Source organism: Oreochromis niloticus, linkage group LG10, assembly GCF_001858045.2.
Source record: "Oreochromis niloticus isolate F11D_XX linkage group LG10, O_niloticus_UMD_NMBU, whole genome shotgun sequence".
Lineage (NCBI taxonomy): Eukaryota > Metazoa > Chordata > Actinopteri > Cichliformes > Cichlidae > Oreochromis > Oreochromis niloticus.
Window position 1 is genome coordinate 21,366,180 of NC_031975.2, and position 14,032 is coordinate 21,380,211.

General features: G+C 40.4%; 1 protein-coding gene across 2 annotated transcripts in view; it reads right to left on the reverse strand.

Moving 5' to 3' along the window:
* Nucleotides 1-7,482, reverse strand: part of dpysl3 (dihydropyrimidinase like 3) — a 33,187-nt gene extending 25,705 nt beyond the window's left edge. Inside the window, exon 1 of one of the 2 annotated variants that reach the window (XM_025910714.1) lies at nt 7,267-7,482. In XM_025910714.1, coding sequence (XP_025766499.1) covers nt 7,267-7,305 — 39 coding nt within the window. In that variant the 5' untranslated portion in view covers nt 7,306-7,482. The remainder of the gene's footprint in view (nt 1-7,266) is intronic. The other variant, XM_005452545.4, reaches the window with a different exon arrangement.
* Nucleotides 7,483-14,032: the final 6,550 nt, after the last annotated feature.

Consider the following 14,032-nt stretch of genomic DNA (forward strand, 5'->3'; position numbering starts at 1 on the left):
AAACTCAATTTCTTAATATGTGCCATACTGGAGTTTACAGAAAACTGGGAAACAGAGCATTTTATCCATGTCAGTGCTAAAATAATTTAGTCACTAAGCTGTTTCCTGACAGAGTCAATGGTCATACTGAGACAAAACCACGTCTTCAAGCCACTTAAAGAAGTCCAGATGCTTTTCTTTTCAAGCTCCTTAGACTTCTAAAAATCTAATGACATAAGAAGAAAATGTTCATTTTACCTTAGAAGGGTGATAAATGCTATTCTGTTTTTTTTTTGTTTTTTGTTTTTTTGTGGGATTTGGATCTTCGGGCAGAATATGCACAACAGACATGAACGATGTTGATGTTGATCTTGATTTGCTCTTCCCAGGGTCACTAACTATGTCCTCATTTGTCAATCGCATAACTATTGCAGCACCGACTCTTCGAAATGGAAAAGTCTCCCTGGGTTGGCAGTAAATAGTAGCCACTGTTAGAAATTACACATTTGCAAGGACTACTGCATGCAACCGATTCAGTACTCAAAGTGTACCAGTTGTTTTCCTTCCAGTTTTTTTTTCCAGTTACTATTTATTTATGAAAGTCAGTACACCACTGTGCAGTATAATTATAATATGCAAGTAAAGTACAGTATCGTATTTGGGACTTATTTCTTTTCAATTGCTCAAAAGGGGAAACAACTTTTTAGCTCAGAAATAATGGAAATGTCCAAATCACACATGTTGAAGCTTAAATATTTTCAACACACTGCCACTTCCATCACAGTACTAATGGTGATTTGTGTATAATTGTGCTCAAGTACCTCTCTTTTAGAGTTCTACTGGGTTTTTTGTGTGTTATTTTTTAAGACATATCACTGTTACAGAGGAGCATGCTTGGAGACCAACTGATATTAGTGTATTGCCAATATATATGGCATCAGAATATATAATGTCTGATAAATGACAACCAAAAAAGTAAGAAAAAGACAAGAAAAATACACTTCAATAATATTATGAGTACTGATATTGCATAGCTTGTCTACCAGATAGCAATCAACAGCACAAACAAAACAACCATGTGATCTGAGCAGTTTAAACAAGTAAAGCTCGTCTCCTGGATTTTCAAATCCCGCTATGAGAATTGGTCTTACAAATCCTGTATCGGTTGGGTTCTAAACATACCAAATCATTCATGTATTAGAGTAACTAAGCTTTGCAGGTGCCAAAAAACATACCCTTCACAATTTCAAAGTCAAATATATCATAAAAAAACATTCAGCATCAAATCACCAGAGCTTAAATTACATTTGTCTTAAAAATAATACATCACAAAAGTTTTCAGATGATTCAGTTTATTTCCTGAATGTGGCATTGAAACAGCTTGAAATGAAGAAATAATATTGTATACATATAGTTTTATTGGAAGATTTTCTGGATATGATTAAATTTATAATTAATACACTGTGTTTCCCTGCGGGTGACAATCTAAGCACAATTTTTACCAGAAACTTATGCCCACTCTCTGAAGTGTGCATGACCTATTCTCAAAGCTTTGGCACTGATTAAACTGCTGTGTTAATCACTAATTTAGGACAGCTGGTGGATTAGCTTTAACACAAGCATCATGCAAACATCACAACTATCTTAAGTCGCTCTCACAAGTAGTATTCTCAGCTCAAACAAATGTAGAGGCTGTTAATGCCTTTCTTTAAACTAAGCTGATGAAATTATGCTAGAAATCTGAATTATAAGGAAACGTGTTCCTTCCACCTGCTTTTTTTCTTTTGATACACTTTACAGTCAGTAGTGAGACCTTTTGTCTGCTACAGATACAACTTCTTACAAGTGCTGATCTGTTATATTTCTGGAAGCAAAACACTGTGAAGTTCAGATGGAAAGAAATCCAAACAAACTTGTCATTCAGCTCTTAACAAAGAACAAAGTGCCAAAAATAAAATGCCTATTACTGCACGGGAAGCTGTCATTTTCTGTTACACAAGCCGGCAGTAATCAAAAATAGACGGCAGGATGTTGTTCTTACTACTATGCTGACATCGACACACACGTTTTTTCCACTTTCACCGGACTGGGGGGAGAAGCGCTCATAAAGTGGGATGCAAAGTACTAATATCTCCTTCATGGTGCTTAATGAAAGGGAACGGTCCTGGAAAACTCGAGTGCGACAAAATAGGTCAAAGGGGCTGAGGAGGAGGAGGACATTAGAGGAGACCTCCATTAGCTGTGGCAGAGATCCTCGCGTCTGTAAGGAGGGGGGCATGGGGAGGCAGGCGGGGACCAGTGGAAGAGGGACGTCATCTTGAATCTGCACCAGTGCCTCTGCTGCAGCCCTGTTGCCTAGCAGTCAAAAATATTTACTGTTCAGCAAAAAGTGTGCAGGATTTTTTTTCACATTCTGGAAAAGTGAAAACAATGAGACTTATCCATCTAAATTAATCGCAGGGGCCCCTGCCAGTTAAGGTCTGGAATGTTGATCTTGTGATAGGCTGGAGTAGTGTAACCGTGCAACAATCTGGATCTGATTGGGGCAGACAGGTTGAATTTTTAACTCTCTCAGTCAAGAAGTTTGAGAAATGCCTGTTTGTGCGCATGTGTGTCAAAACACATCCCCGCAATGACAGAAGGGCTGTATTTTCCTGCCATCACAACTGTATGTTTGTTTCCATGGTGAGTTGCGCGGCAATGTCTGGGTGGCCGTGGGGTATTTTGTTTGCTCTCAAGCCCACTTTGCTGCAGTCTGCATGGTGACGGTACAGTCTGGTGTGGCAGGGATCTGATTTGTGGAGCATCGACAGGGGGAACGGGTTTCACTCACAGATGCTCACTCCAGCTGGAGGGGATTACGGATGACATGTAACCGCCTGGAACAACACTGTGGCTGCAGTGAGTGGGTATAAGGAATAAAAGGGACCACACCTAGAAATATGAAAGGGCAGTTCTAAAACCCAAACGAAAGAAAACGCTTTAATAGAACGGACAGGCTTGGAAATCAGGAGTCGGTGTCGGGAAGGAGGCTTAGAAATAGGTAGAGCGTTTAAGGTCCTCCTGTGTAAGAATTAATAGCTGCTTTCACCCATGAACTTCAGACAGTTTCTAGGGAATCAGGTTGAGAGGCAGCACACACTACATCCACTCACCACTAAAGAATGTACCAGACAATACAATATTCACACACCAGCATACTCCAGCATCGACAACATCAAATGCACCTCTGTTGAAGTACAGATGTGAAAACAGCTTACAAACTCAATGATTCCATGGCATCAACAGTCTATGAAGAGTTGTTTGTCCAGTTACAGAGTTAAAAGACAAATGATTCATTTTGCTTACAGCAGGGGTGTCCAACTCCAGGCCTCAAGGACCAGTTTCCTGCAGGTTTTAGATGTGTCCTTGATCCAACACAGCTGATTTAAATGGCTAAATAACCTCCTCAACATGTCTTGAAGTTCTCCAGAGGCCTGGTAATGAACTAATTTGATTCAGGTGTGTTGACCCAGGGTGAGATCTAAAACCTGCAGGACACCGGCCCTCGAGGCTTGGAGTTGGACACTCCTGGCTTACAGTGAAAAAAAAAGGTTATTTAAATGAAACAAATGCCAACCTCTGGGGCAGCAATGGGGCAGAATCACCTTTAAATCTACACATAGTGATATGATATGCACACAAGTGGTTCTCTGGTGTCTGTGTAGCCCCCATTACTAATTAACCAACCAACTAACCAAAACCTAACTATGTCAAGCATAATAAATTGCTATTCATTATATTTCCATTTTTCATTGCTTGTGTATATAGTAGATCTTCCATGTAATTAGCAAAGCCTGTTGTTTCCTATTGTTTAGGGTCACAACTTCATTTCGATCGTACACTCTCTATAAAACGTGGATGTACTCCACGGTCACGTCTCCTTTTGTTGGGGAAGTCCTGCGTTGAAGCTGCAGCCTGAACATTTTGGCTGTGGCCATCTTGTTTTTTTGAAACCAGATGGAAACCGACTGGTCATACAGTAGCAATTTGTCAATTACAAGGTAGCCATGCCTTGATGCATAACCTGCTTTATCATCAAAGAAATTTAGTTTCAGCTGCTCTCTTGCTCACCACGAGTCACAAAGCAGATAGGTCTGCATGGTTGATTTGGTAGAATTTTAAACCAGATGCAACCCCAAAAGGATTTGTGTTCCCTTCTAGAATTGAAGTGGACTCTTTCACTTGTTGGGAAAATATGTAAACCACTACACTACGGAGCCACTTAATGTTTATTAACATGATGCAATTTTAATAAGACTTGAAACTAGTGCTGAAGAACATAAACTCATTAGGAGAGGCCAGTGGCTCATGTGAGCAATGGGATCATTTCCTCATAAACTTCTATACAGTATGACCTCATTTTGTAACCCAAGAGTTCGGCCCTTGTTGGCTATAACAAAGAATCCAAGTTCCTCCGTACTGGCTTTAGTTCTCAGACAAGAAGGTTATGGCCATCTTTTATATACATGTTTATGGTTTAGATACAGAAAAGACAAAGACAACAGTCTGTGCTTGTAACAAGAGGTTCTTGCTTTAGTCTGCTTTTACTGAAACAACGTGACACTTTCAATTCTCCTGGCTTGTCTGCATGTGCATAAACCAATAATGCAAGTATTGTGTGTTTGCATTTCTAAGAAGCTGATCAAATGGTTGGAGGGGAATCACTACTGCCATAAACTCCAAATCAAACAACAACATGTGTTGTTAGTCCATACATTGTTGGACATAAAATACATTTCTCATAAAGTTATTGGAGGTGGGACTCACCAGACCCCCGACGATATGAGATTATCACAATATTTCACTCACGATACAATATTATTGCAATTTTTAACATTTGGTGATAAGCTCAGTATTGCAATAACATCTACTGCAATTTATCACCTTTTTTCAACTGCAAATGATGTCCTCAAAGTAAGAATTTGTCAATATCGGTTTTATCCAATAACATAAAGTTATCGACATCGTTTTTTGGGGAGGGGTTTTTTGCTCCAAAATGAAACTGTCAAGCAACACTGTCACTAAAACCTTCCATAAATGTTGCCATAAGATGGAGTCAGTCTGCCATGAGTCTGCAATTGAATAAGATCAAGTGGAAATTTTATACTCTGTCAAGCTAAGTGTGTCCAATTTATGGTAAGTTTGCTCGACTAACCTTGTCTCAGGATGATGGTGCAGGAGACGAGCCCTCTTGGGGCCCAGGGTCATCGCTTGTTGTTAGACTAATATATTTTCAAGTATTTGTTATTTATTCATTTATTAATATCAATATTATCAATATTTTTTATACAATATCGCCACACAAAATAATCCAATATGCCAAACTGATTTTTTCCCTACACCCTTAGAGGCTATGGTTATAACTTGGATGTAGGAAAGAACGTAGTACACCCTACCTTGTCAACTGGACGCAAACAGATTTGGGAGGAACCCACTCAGTGGTTGACCCAGACATTGTTTCAAATCACTTTTCAAAAGCACTTAAATACTGTTGGAATAGTCACCCATATGTTGAGATCAGACCATAATTAAATTCATAAAACAGTGAAAAGTGTGGCTGCTTACATCATAAATTACTCCCCTTCAACTGAAACAGCATGAAGCAGCTTTAGGACGTCCATGAAAAACTTGTATTGTGGTACTTTCTGTCAGCCTGTGTTAATATGCTGCTTACAACTGGAGCTTTTCTAAATCCACAAAAAAGCAAGCTCAGTAACCAAATATGATATATCTTGAGGCGATGAACCAGTGTAGCTTACTCATGTTACTTTTGCTGTTACTTTATTGCTGCATGTGTGTGTATTTTTGACACAATTAGCATTTCCTCTGCATGTTTAAAACCCTCAAACCTACAAAACATCATTTTCTTTAGACACTATTGCCATTCAAATTACCAGCTCTTCTAAAAATGCCTTCACTATTTTCACGTATTTTCATCTCCTAATTTTACAGTAATAACATTTACAAAAAAAAAAAATCCCTCAGTTTACTCCCATTGTGTACAATCAGCTGAGGAGATAAGAATAAGGCAAAGTCTCCCACATCTGAGCAACACACCCCGAACTGCAGCCTGAGCTTCAACAATGAGAGCTGGAAAACAGGCGTTTCAGATGCTCACACACAGAAAGAAAAAAAGCAGAGGGAGAGGTTCCTCTGCAGTTGTAACACACACCAACACCCAGCTGGCTGGCTGTGTAACACCAGTCTGCCCTGAATTCAACCCCCCACCCCGCTCCACCCTGAATGCTCTGAGCCAACCCTGAATCTTTCTCCTTGTGGTGATGCAGAAACACAAGCGCCCCTTCACAAGGCCAGCTTATCACAGATGGGCGTGTATTTCCCCCACCTCTCTTTTCCTCCTGTCCCTCTCACTCTCTGCTGCTGCACCAGCCTGAAAGACAAACCCTGTCTATGATTTCTGAGGCCCCCCCTATGAAATCACAGAGAGGGCTTTTTTCTGCAATAAAACAATAAAGGGCTTCAAGAGAAACAATGAGTTAATGTATAATAAGTGACCATTATTTTTAGGACCCCCCCCTCCTCCTTTTTTTTCACTAATTTGCAAGCATCCAGGGCATTGTGACCAGAATGTGCCATGATACTTTTATGTATGTCATTAAATCACTGTGCACCAAAATGGCAAGAAGGGTATTCGAAAAATGAGATCAACATTACTGTTCAATATCCTCCCATGAACAAGACCATCTGGGCCTTAAAAAGCCCCACAAGGGTTGGACACGTTCTTCTAATATCTTTACGCTGTAAATCTAGGTGGAGTGTAGGGGAATAAATCTAATTAACTGCATTATTCTAAATATATAAGAATGAGTTACATATTTTAAATCACCATAAAGTCTCCGTTATGCACTGAAGAGCAGAATTCCCTGCATAAACCTTACAGTGATTTTTTTTAATGGGCGAGCCGGTATCCGTTCTGCACAACGGCATGGATCGCTTCAACAAAGAGGATGCAGGACACCTTTAAGAAAACGCCTTATCTCCCTGCCTGACTGTCACTATGGTAGCCAGACATGCCATATCATTGTGCGCATTGTTCCAGCGGCTTCCTGCAGTCGGCTCTGACAATAGAAAGAGCATTTTCATGTTGCTCTGGGCTTGCACCGGTGTATGTGATAAAGATCCATCGCAGCGGCGCAAAAAAACGCTAAAACCTTCTGCAGTGATTTGAAGCAGCAGCCATCAAAGTTCCTGCAGCCAGTGAAGCAGAAATAACTCTTTACTCACTGTGATCTTTGGGATGTTCTTTTTTCCTTGATAAGACATCTTCTGTCCGATTCCACCTTTTCTTTTTTTTAAAAAAATACCGAGCTTTTAAAAGCGATATTCCCCCTTTTATGGATGCTGCAGCGGCCCTCGCCTGGATGGGAGCTTCAAGGAATAGTCGCCCCTCTTGTCTGTGCGATGTGGAGTGGCTCGCAGAGTGCTATGGGAGCGTCTGTGGTCCAGGCACACGGCCCCTCCCTCAGTATGCTCAGTTTGGAAAGCGTGATGTCACAATCTTTCCACCGGAGGGCGCAGTGGAGAAGCTGGTGAACAGCCTCCAGCCGGCATCCTCTTCTTTGCGTTACACTGCTGTCACACGTTGTTTTTTTGTTTTTTTTTTTACATAAAGTGTGCTGCGTATCCAATATCTGTCATCACTGACCTATCCGAGATGCCTCTTGCCTCAGAAATAGCAAAGTCCTTGAAGCAGCTGGTTTTGAGGCGCACTAGTTTGTGGTGTAGTCTGAGCCTGTGTGTTTACGGCTGAAGTCACTAAGGTCTGATTGATTAGGGGAAAATTGGCAGAACTAAGAGGAAACAAAGGAACACGGGATAGAAATCACCATCGTTATTATAAACAATATGTAATGGAAAGATTTACTTATTTTAAACATGTCCACTGGCCTCACTGCCGTGTGTTAATCATACATATTGGATGTTTAAATTTTTGCCAGTCTCCTAAATAGGTTTATTGGCAAGAAAAAAAATATTCCCTTTGAAATTGTAGACCTTATATCAGTCACAACCAGGAGATTGTGTGTTTTGTTTTGGTGGACACAGAAGAGCAAAATGGTGTGGCAGCTGTCACAGAGCTTGCCCGTAACATTGCACACACACACACACACACACACACACTCTCTCTCTCTGCATGTTCCCACCCAGCCATGTGTCTCCATTGTTTGAACCTAAAGTGGGTCCCTCTTCGCTCTGCCACTCCCCTCCTCAGCTCTAATGCAGCCATAATGAGATCCTGAGAGTGACATGGATGTAGGAGCAGGTGTGTGACAAAGGGTGTGCCAATTTGTGTGTCTATATTACACTAGCATTATAATATATATATATATATATATATATATATATATATATATCATACTTTCATTTGCTTCATTTTGTCTTTTTTTTAAAAACATTGCTTTACAGAGTAATGTAGGAAGGCTTTACAGCACAGTTATATCCAATTGTTGTAGAAAACTAAGGGTTTAAATCATTTTTTTTGCTACAAGCAGACACAGGGCCTTCATCCTGGCATGTCCTTTCATGGCAGTGAGGCAGAAAGGCATTACCTCAGCATTTCCAGGACTTGGAGAATGCATCAGCGCTACACACTCAAGTTTGCAGGCTTGCTACCTCTGCAGACCACATTAACCGGCTGACACTGACAGACAGACAGGGTGCAGACAGATCAGGGATGCAGAAAAGTCTCTGTCAGGTCATCAAGCCTGTTGGAGCACATTTCACACCACAGTGAATGGACTGAGAAGCTTCCAGTTCACTACCCAACAATCATATAAAATTATATTATCAGTTTACCCACGAGCACAATCATGCTGACCACCTCAGCCACTATGTGATCTCTTTATATAGACGACATTGGCGAATTGAAGAAGACTAAATCATCTAGAGTTGTTTTGTGGCAGTGGGACAATTCTGAAAATGCAGGGGGAGGATAAAGCAACGAGGTTACGCAGAACATAGAATTAAACCTCCTAAAATTTTGCTTAACTCTAAACATTTAAGGCTCTATCAGGTGCTTAGTCTTGACCGATATGAAGACATATGAAGCAGCATTCTTCTTAGTGTTTATTTTTGGTCCCTTTTATGATTCATTCTCCCAAAACACTGAATATATTTATGGTACAACAGCATCTCTTTGCTGCACCCAATATAATTAGAGTTATTTTTCAGACTTAACCAGAGGGAGGCACAGACATCATCTGTTTCTATCTGCTGATTATAAAGACTAAACTGAATGTTATATGCAACATTAGTAGAGTGCTTATTTCATTTGTTCCTAGAGTATCTCTGTGACAGCTTAAAGAGGCACGCGTGTGCATGTTTTAATTTAGACAAGCCTACATGTCAGTGTATATGTATAGTTTTATGCTTTGTGAATGCATGTGTCAATGTGACTTCCACCCTGCAGGACATCACAAAAAAAAAAAAAAAAGATGGGGTTGGGGGCATTTCCTCTCTCTCTGGACATCTGGTTAGCCAGTCTCCATTATTCACTCCACTGCAGCAGCTCACTGCACTAATTAGCCCACCAGACAGGAGGAAAACCAATAAAATCTATAATTATGATTGTTATTGTTCAGTATTACTACAGCAAACAGGGAACAACACAGGAACACATAGTGAGCAGTTCAGTTCACCATAGCCACAAAACAACGAATGATATTAAGAGTTTGCATGACAGTGCCAATAATATCATGACTTACTGTAGTTCAAATCAAAGTGAACCCGGTGTACTCAGATAGGAAGGAGGGGTAACAACATTTGTCATAAAAATACAAACGGGCAGCTTTTCCACTCGTCATTTGTTTGCCAGACGAGGATGCTGTTAAGTTTTACTGGCACGCTAAATGTACCAGTTAATAACAAAGGGATAAACACATCCTGCCTTCATTGTGTCCTCTAACAATTTCCAAACCAGAGGGGGAAAAAACAAAAAAACAAAAACACAACCTTACTCTCTTGTCTGCTGGTTTCTGCTGAATCATCTGGTCCCCTGAGAGCAGCAATATTGCAGTTCAGTATCAGGCCACATGAGGGAAAAAGGCCACCTGCCACGCTGAAGAAATCTATGTTTATTTTTTACAGTACTTTAGGGCAATTAAAGGCAGGAATGATTCAGAAGGCGGGAATCTAATATATCACAAGGATAATGTGAAGACTTAAATGTAGAGTGCAGCAGCTTAGTCTCAAACTGTCTGAGACTGAATGAATAACAGCACTAGAACCACAGAGGTGTAAACAAAAAAGGAAACACATTTAACTGCAACAGTGGGGGAAAAAAGCATGTAGAATACCTGTTCTCAAAGAGATAGAGCTCTACAGCGTCAGTCAGTTTACTTGCATTACTCACACACAGGTCTGTGAGTCTACTGCTTTGTTGCCGAGCCTCTGTTAAATGAAAGTTGAATAAGAGTGCAGATCCGCCTGTGCAGCAGAAACAACAGCAGGCAGTCATATTTTAATTAGTGACCAATCTGAAGATGAAGAACTTGCATCATCAGGAAAGGCAATCTGTGTCAGATAGTTTTGTGGTTTTAAAGTTTTTAAACTGTAAAGAGACAATCCCATTATTTTCCAATCTTTGTAGGAAATATTAGCAGCCAAAATCAGAAAATCTCTTAAAAACTTCCCCACATTCTCTTAAATGCTGTGTAGCACATAACAGCAAACCTTAAAGCTGAAATTCAGCTCAAGCATACTATGCGGGGATCATTTCAAAATGTTTACCAAGGTCTGCTACTAATTTCATTCTAGAGTTGACATCACCATAATGACTTTTATTAGATTCCATTTGTCTGTAATCTATGACATCTTGCTCTATATTAGCTTATTGTGTAATCTGCTTAACTCTTTCCTGGTCTTTTTTTTTAAAATCTGTTTTCTCCGTCCATGCTTTAGAGAAGTACTCTTGTGTGCCAGTAAATGACCACATTCTGGTGATTAAATGGCAAAATGGTAATCACACCACTTTGTCTAGTCCAGTGATTCTACTGCTCTCAGCCAAAATTGTGTGTGTGTGTGTGTGTGTGTGTGTGTGTGTGTGTGTGTGTGTGTGTGTGTGTGTGTGTTGAACAAGAGCCAGAGAGCGAGACATGAATCATCATCTTTTGGTGCCTAGAGTGTACTGCTCAAAGCCAGTGTCAATTAAGAGTGGATGAAGTGAATTTTTAGCATAGTTGCTAGGTCACACGTACAAATATTATCAGCATGTTCTTGTCCCACACTTATTTTATGGCAAAAAGCAGTACTCATACATTTAGAGTCCTGATGGATTGACTTTATCCAATGTATTTTTTACAAAAAAAAAGTTTCCTTTTCTTTCCTTGAATATAGAATATGGAAACACTTCAGAAACAACTTCTTTTTTTTTTTTTTCTTTCTTTTTTTTTTTTACTGAAATAGCACAGTTAGAGAGTAAGTCTAATTAAATTCCAATTAGGGGTACAAGGAGTTCATGAAGTATGTGAAAAGCTTATCTCAACTAATCTGCCAAAGACAAAATTCAAATTTATTAATTGAGTGCAACCAAAGCAGAAATGTTAAACAAAAAAGGAATAATTACAAATCTTTAAAAAAGCAATAAAATAGCCAGCTTAAATTACAACAGCTGATTTTTTTTTTAATTTAATAGCACAGATAAAGAGTTCAAATAGACAATAAATAGCTTACGTGAAGAAAACTAATAAGTAGGAAGTAATGGCTAAGAGTCAATGGTAAGCTGAAAGTAGTACAGAAATTAGTAAAATAACTTGAATTAATTTGTTAAGAGGTTAAGTAATAAAAAAAATAAACTAATTGCTGAGAAATTAATTTCCACTTTTGGGTAATTAAGTGTTATGTATAAGTATATAAAATGAGTTCAGAAAATTCCATCTGAGAATCCATATGCTGTTGTGTTGTCTGGTCTACTGGGTTGATTCAGATAAATGGGTTGTGAACCACTAATATAAAGTAATTATTACCTTTACTTAGCACTGGATTCTTTCCGTGGTGCTTTTGTTTGTGTCTCTCTCTCCATGGTGCTGAAAGACTTGTGTCATTTTTAATCACACATAACAGACACAAACGTACCTTTTCTCAATATCAAAAATTAAAATGCAAATGTTTAAACAGTAGAGTTTCCCAAATATTTTGTAAGGACTTTAAGCATAATGGAAAAGGTATCAAAGATTTTCAAGTGTAACATAACTATAAGTAGTATAAATATAAGAAGCGTTAAGTATTAAAGGAGTATTTCACCAGACTAAGACACAGTAAACATTATTCATTTAGATATTGGTTCTTTTGTGGCCATCCAATAGAATACGGATGCTTATTACTAGCACATAGGCTACTACCATTACAAAAAAAATAATAATAATTTTGGGGATATAAAGCATATTTAATCTAAACAAGGCTCTTAATTGCTTTCTCTGCAGTTACACTTGTTAGTGAACCATACAGTTGTTCCCAGTAACACTCCTACATTTGGTAAAATATCAATATCATCATCATTATCATCATCATGGTGAGCAGTTCTGTGGGGTTTTTTTTTAAACAGGACTTATGTCTTTAGTGGCACAAGCCTGTAGTGATGATAAAAATTGTAATTTCTCCAGATTTGAGGCTTTCCAGTCATGCTCCTTTTTTTCTCTCTCTCTGTCATCTACTTAATCATACAAACTTAGTTCTGAATATGTTGTGTAAAATGTAAGTAAAAACAGAATGCAATGATCTGCTAATCTCGTAAACTCACAATTTATTCAGAATAGTACACAAAAAACAGATCTTACGGTTACTTTGTAACCTTGGTGAGTGGAGTGAGAGACTATCTCTTCCAGCATGGGGTCCTGGTGACCTCAGGCCTCAGCTGAAGCCTTTCGCAGACATAGCGCACACATGCAGGGGAAACGGGAAGGACGTGGAGCCAAGGCAAGTGGTGCAAGATGCTGATGGTCCCCAAGGTGAGGTAGGCCATCAATGCCAGGGACTGGTTTGCAACCACCGACCTGAAGGACACCTACTTCCAGATTCCTATCTGGCAGAGGCATGGTTGGTTCCTGAAGTTCGGATTCGAGGGCAAGGTGTTCGAATTCCGAATCCTCCCCTTCGGCATCTCTCTTGCATCCCGGACCTTCATGCGGTTCATGGACGCTGTCCTAGCTCCTATTAGGCTCGGGGGCCGCAGGGTCCTGAACTATTTAGACAACTGGCTGGTCTGTGCCACATCAGTAGCATGTAGCATGTTCTGGCTATGGGGTTGTGCCTGAATCTGAAAAGGAGCAGGCGGCAGCCTTTAATAGTCACAACATTTCTGGGCATATCCCTGGACTCCATCAGGGACTCCATGTCCCTCACCGTGGAGCGAGAGCAGGCCTTCAGGGCGTTCCTAAACCAATTCAGGCTACACTCACGGGTTAGCTGGGGGCTGTCTCCACCTGATGGCCCTCATGGCTCCCATGGTGCAGGTGGTTCTGTTAGTGCTCCTAAACATGAGACCTCTCCACCAAGCTCTCTGTTGGTGGAGAGACTTGTCCAACATAGAGTAGGGCCAAGTGGTGGGTCTGGTGACTCACCGCTAGTTAGTCTTCACAGATACCTTGTGCAGTCCACGAGGACTGTGGGGTCAACAGCCACTGGCCTGGCTTTTGGGTGTCCCAGCACATAAATGTACTGGAGCTGCAAGCTGTTGTCCTGGCATTACAGTAGTTTCTGCCTCAACTGGGTATCACGGTATCCTCTGCAGAGTAACCTCTGCAGCTACCAGGCTATAGCAATAGGCTCACCCCACTCGCTGACTCCCTGATCGCTGGCATGGTGGCAGCAATCAGGTCGTTTGCGTTGGACATTCAGCACTTAGCGAGGCCAACTCCTCTTTACTTTCCCGGTTCCTGAGGGGAGCCCAGCGGCTTACAGTTTGCAGGCCTGGGCACCCAGTTCCTTGGCGCCTTTCAGGGTCCTCATTTCGAACCGCCATGTAGGTCTAGAAGGGTCAGTGAGCTCCATGCTCTGT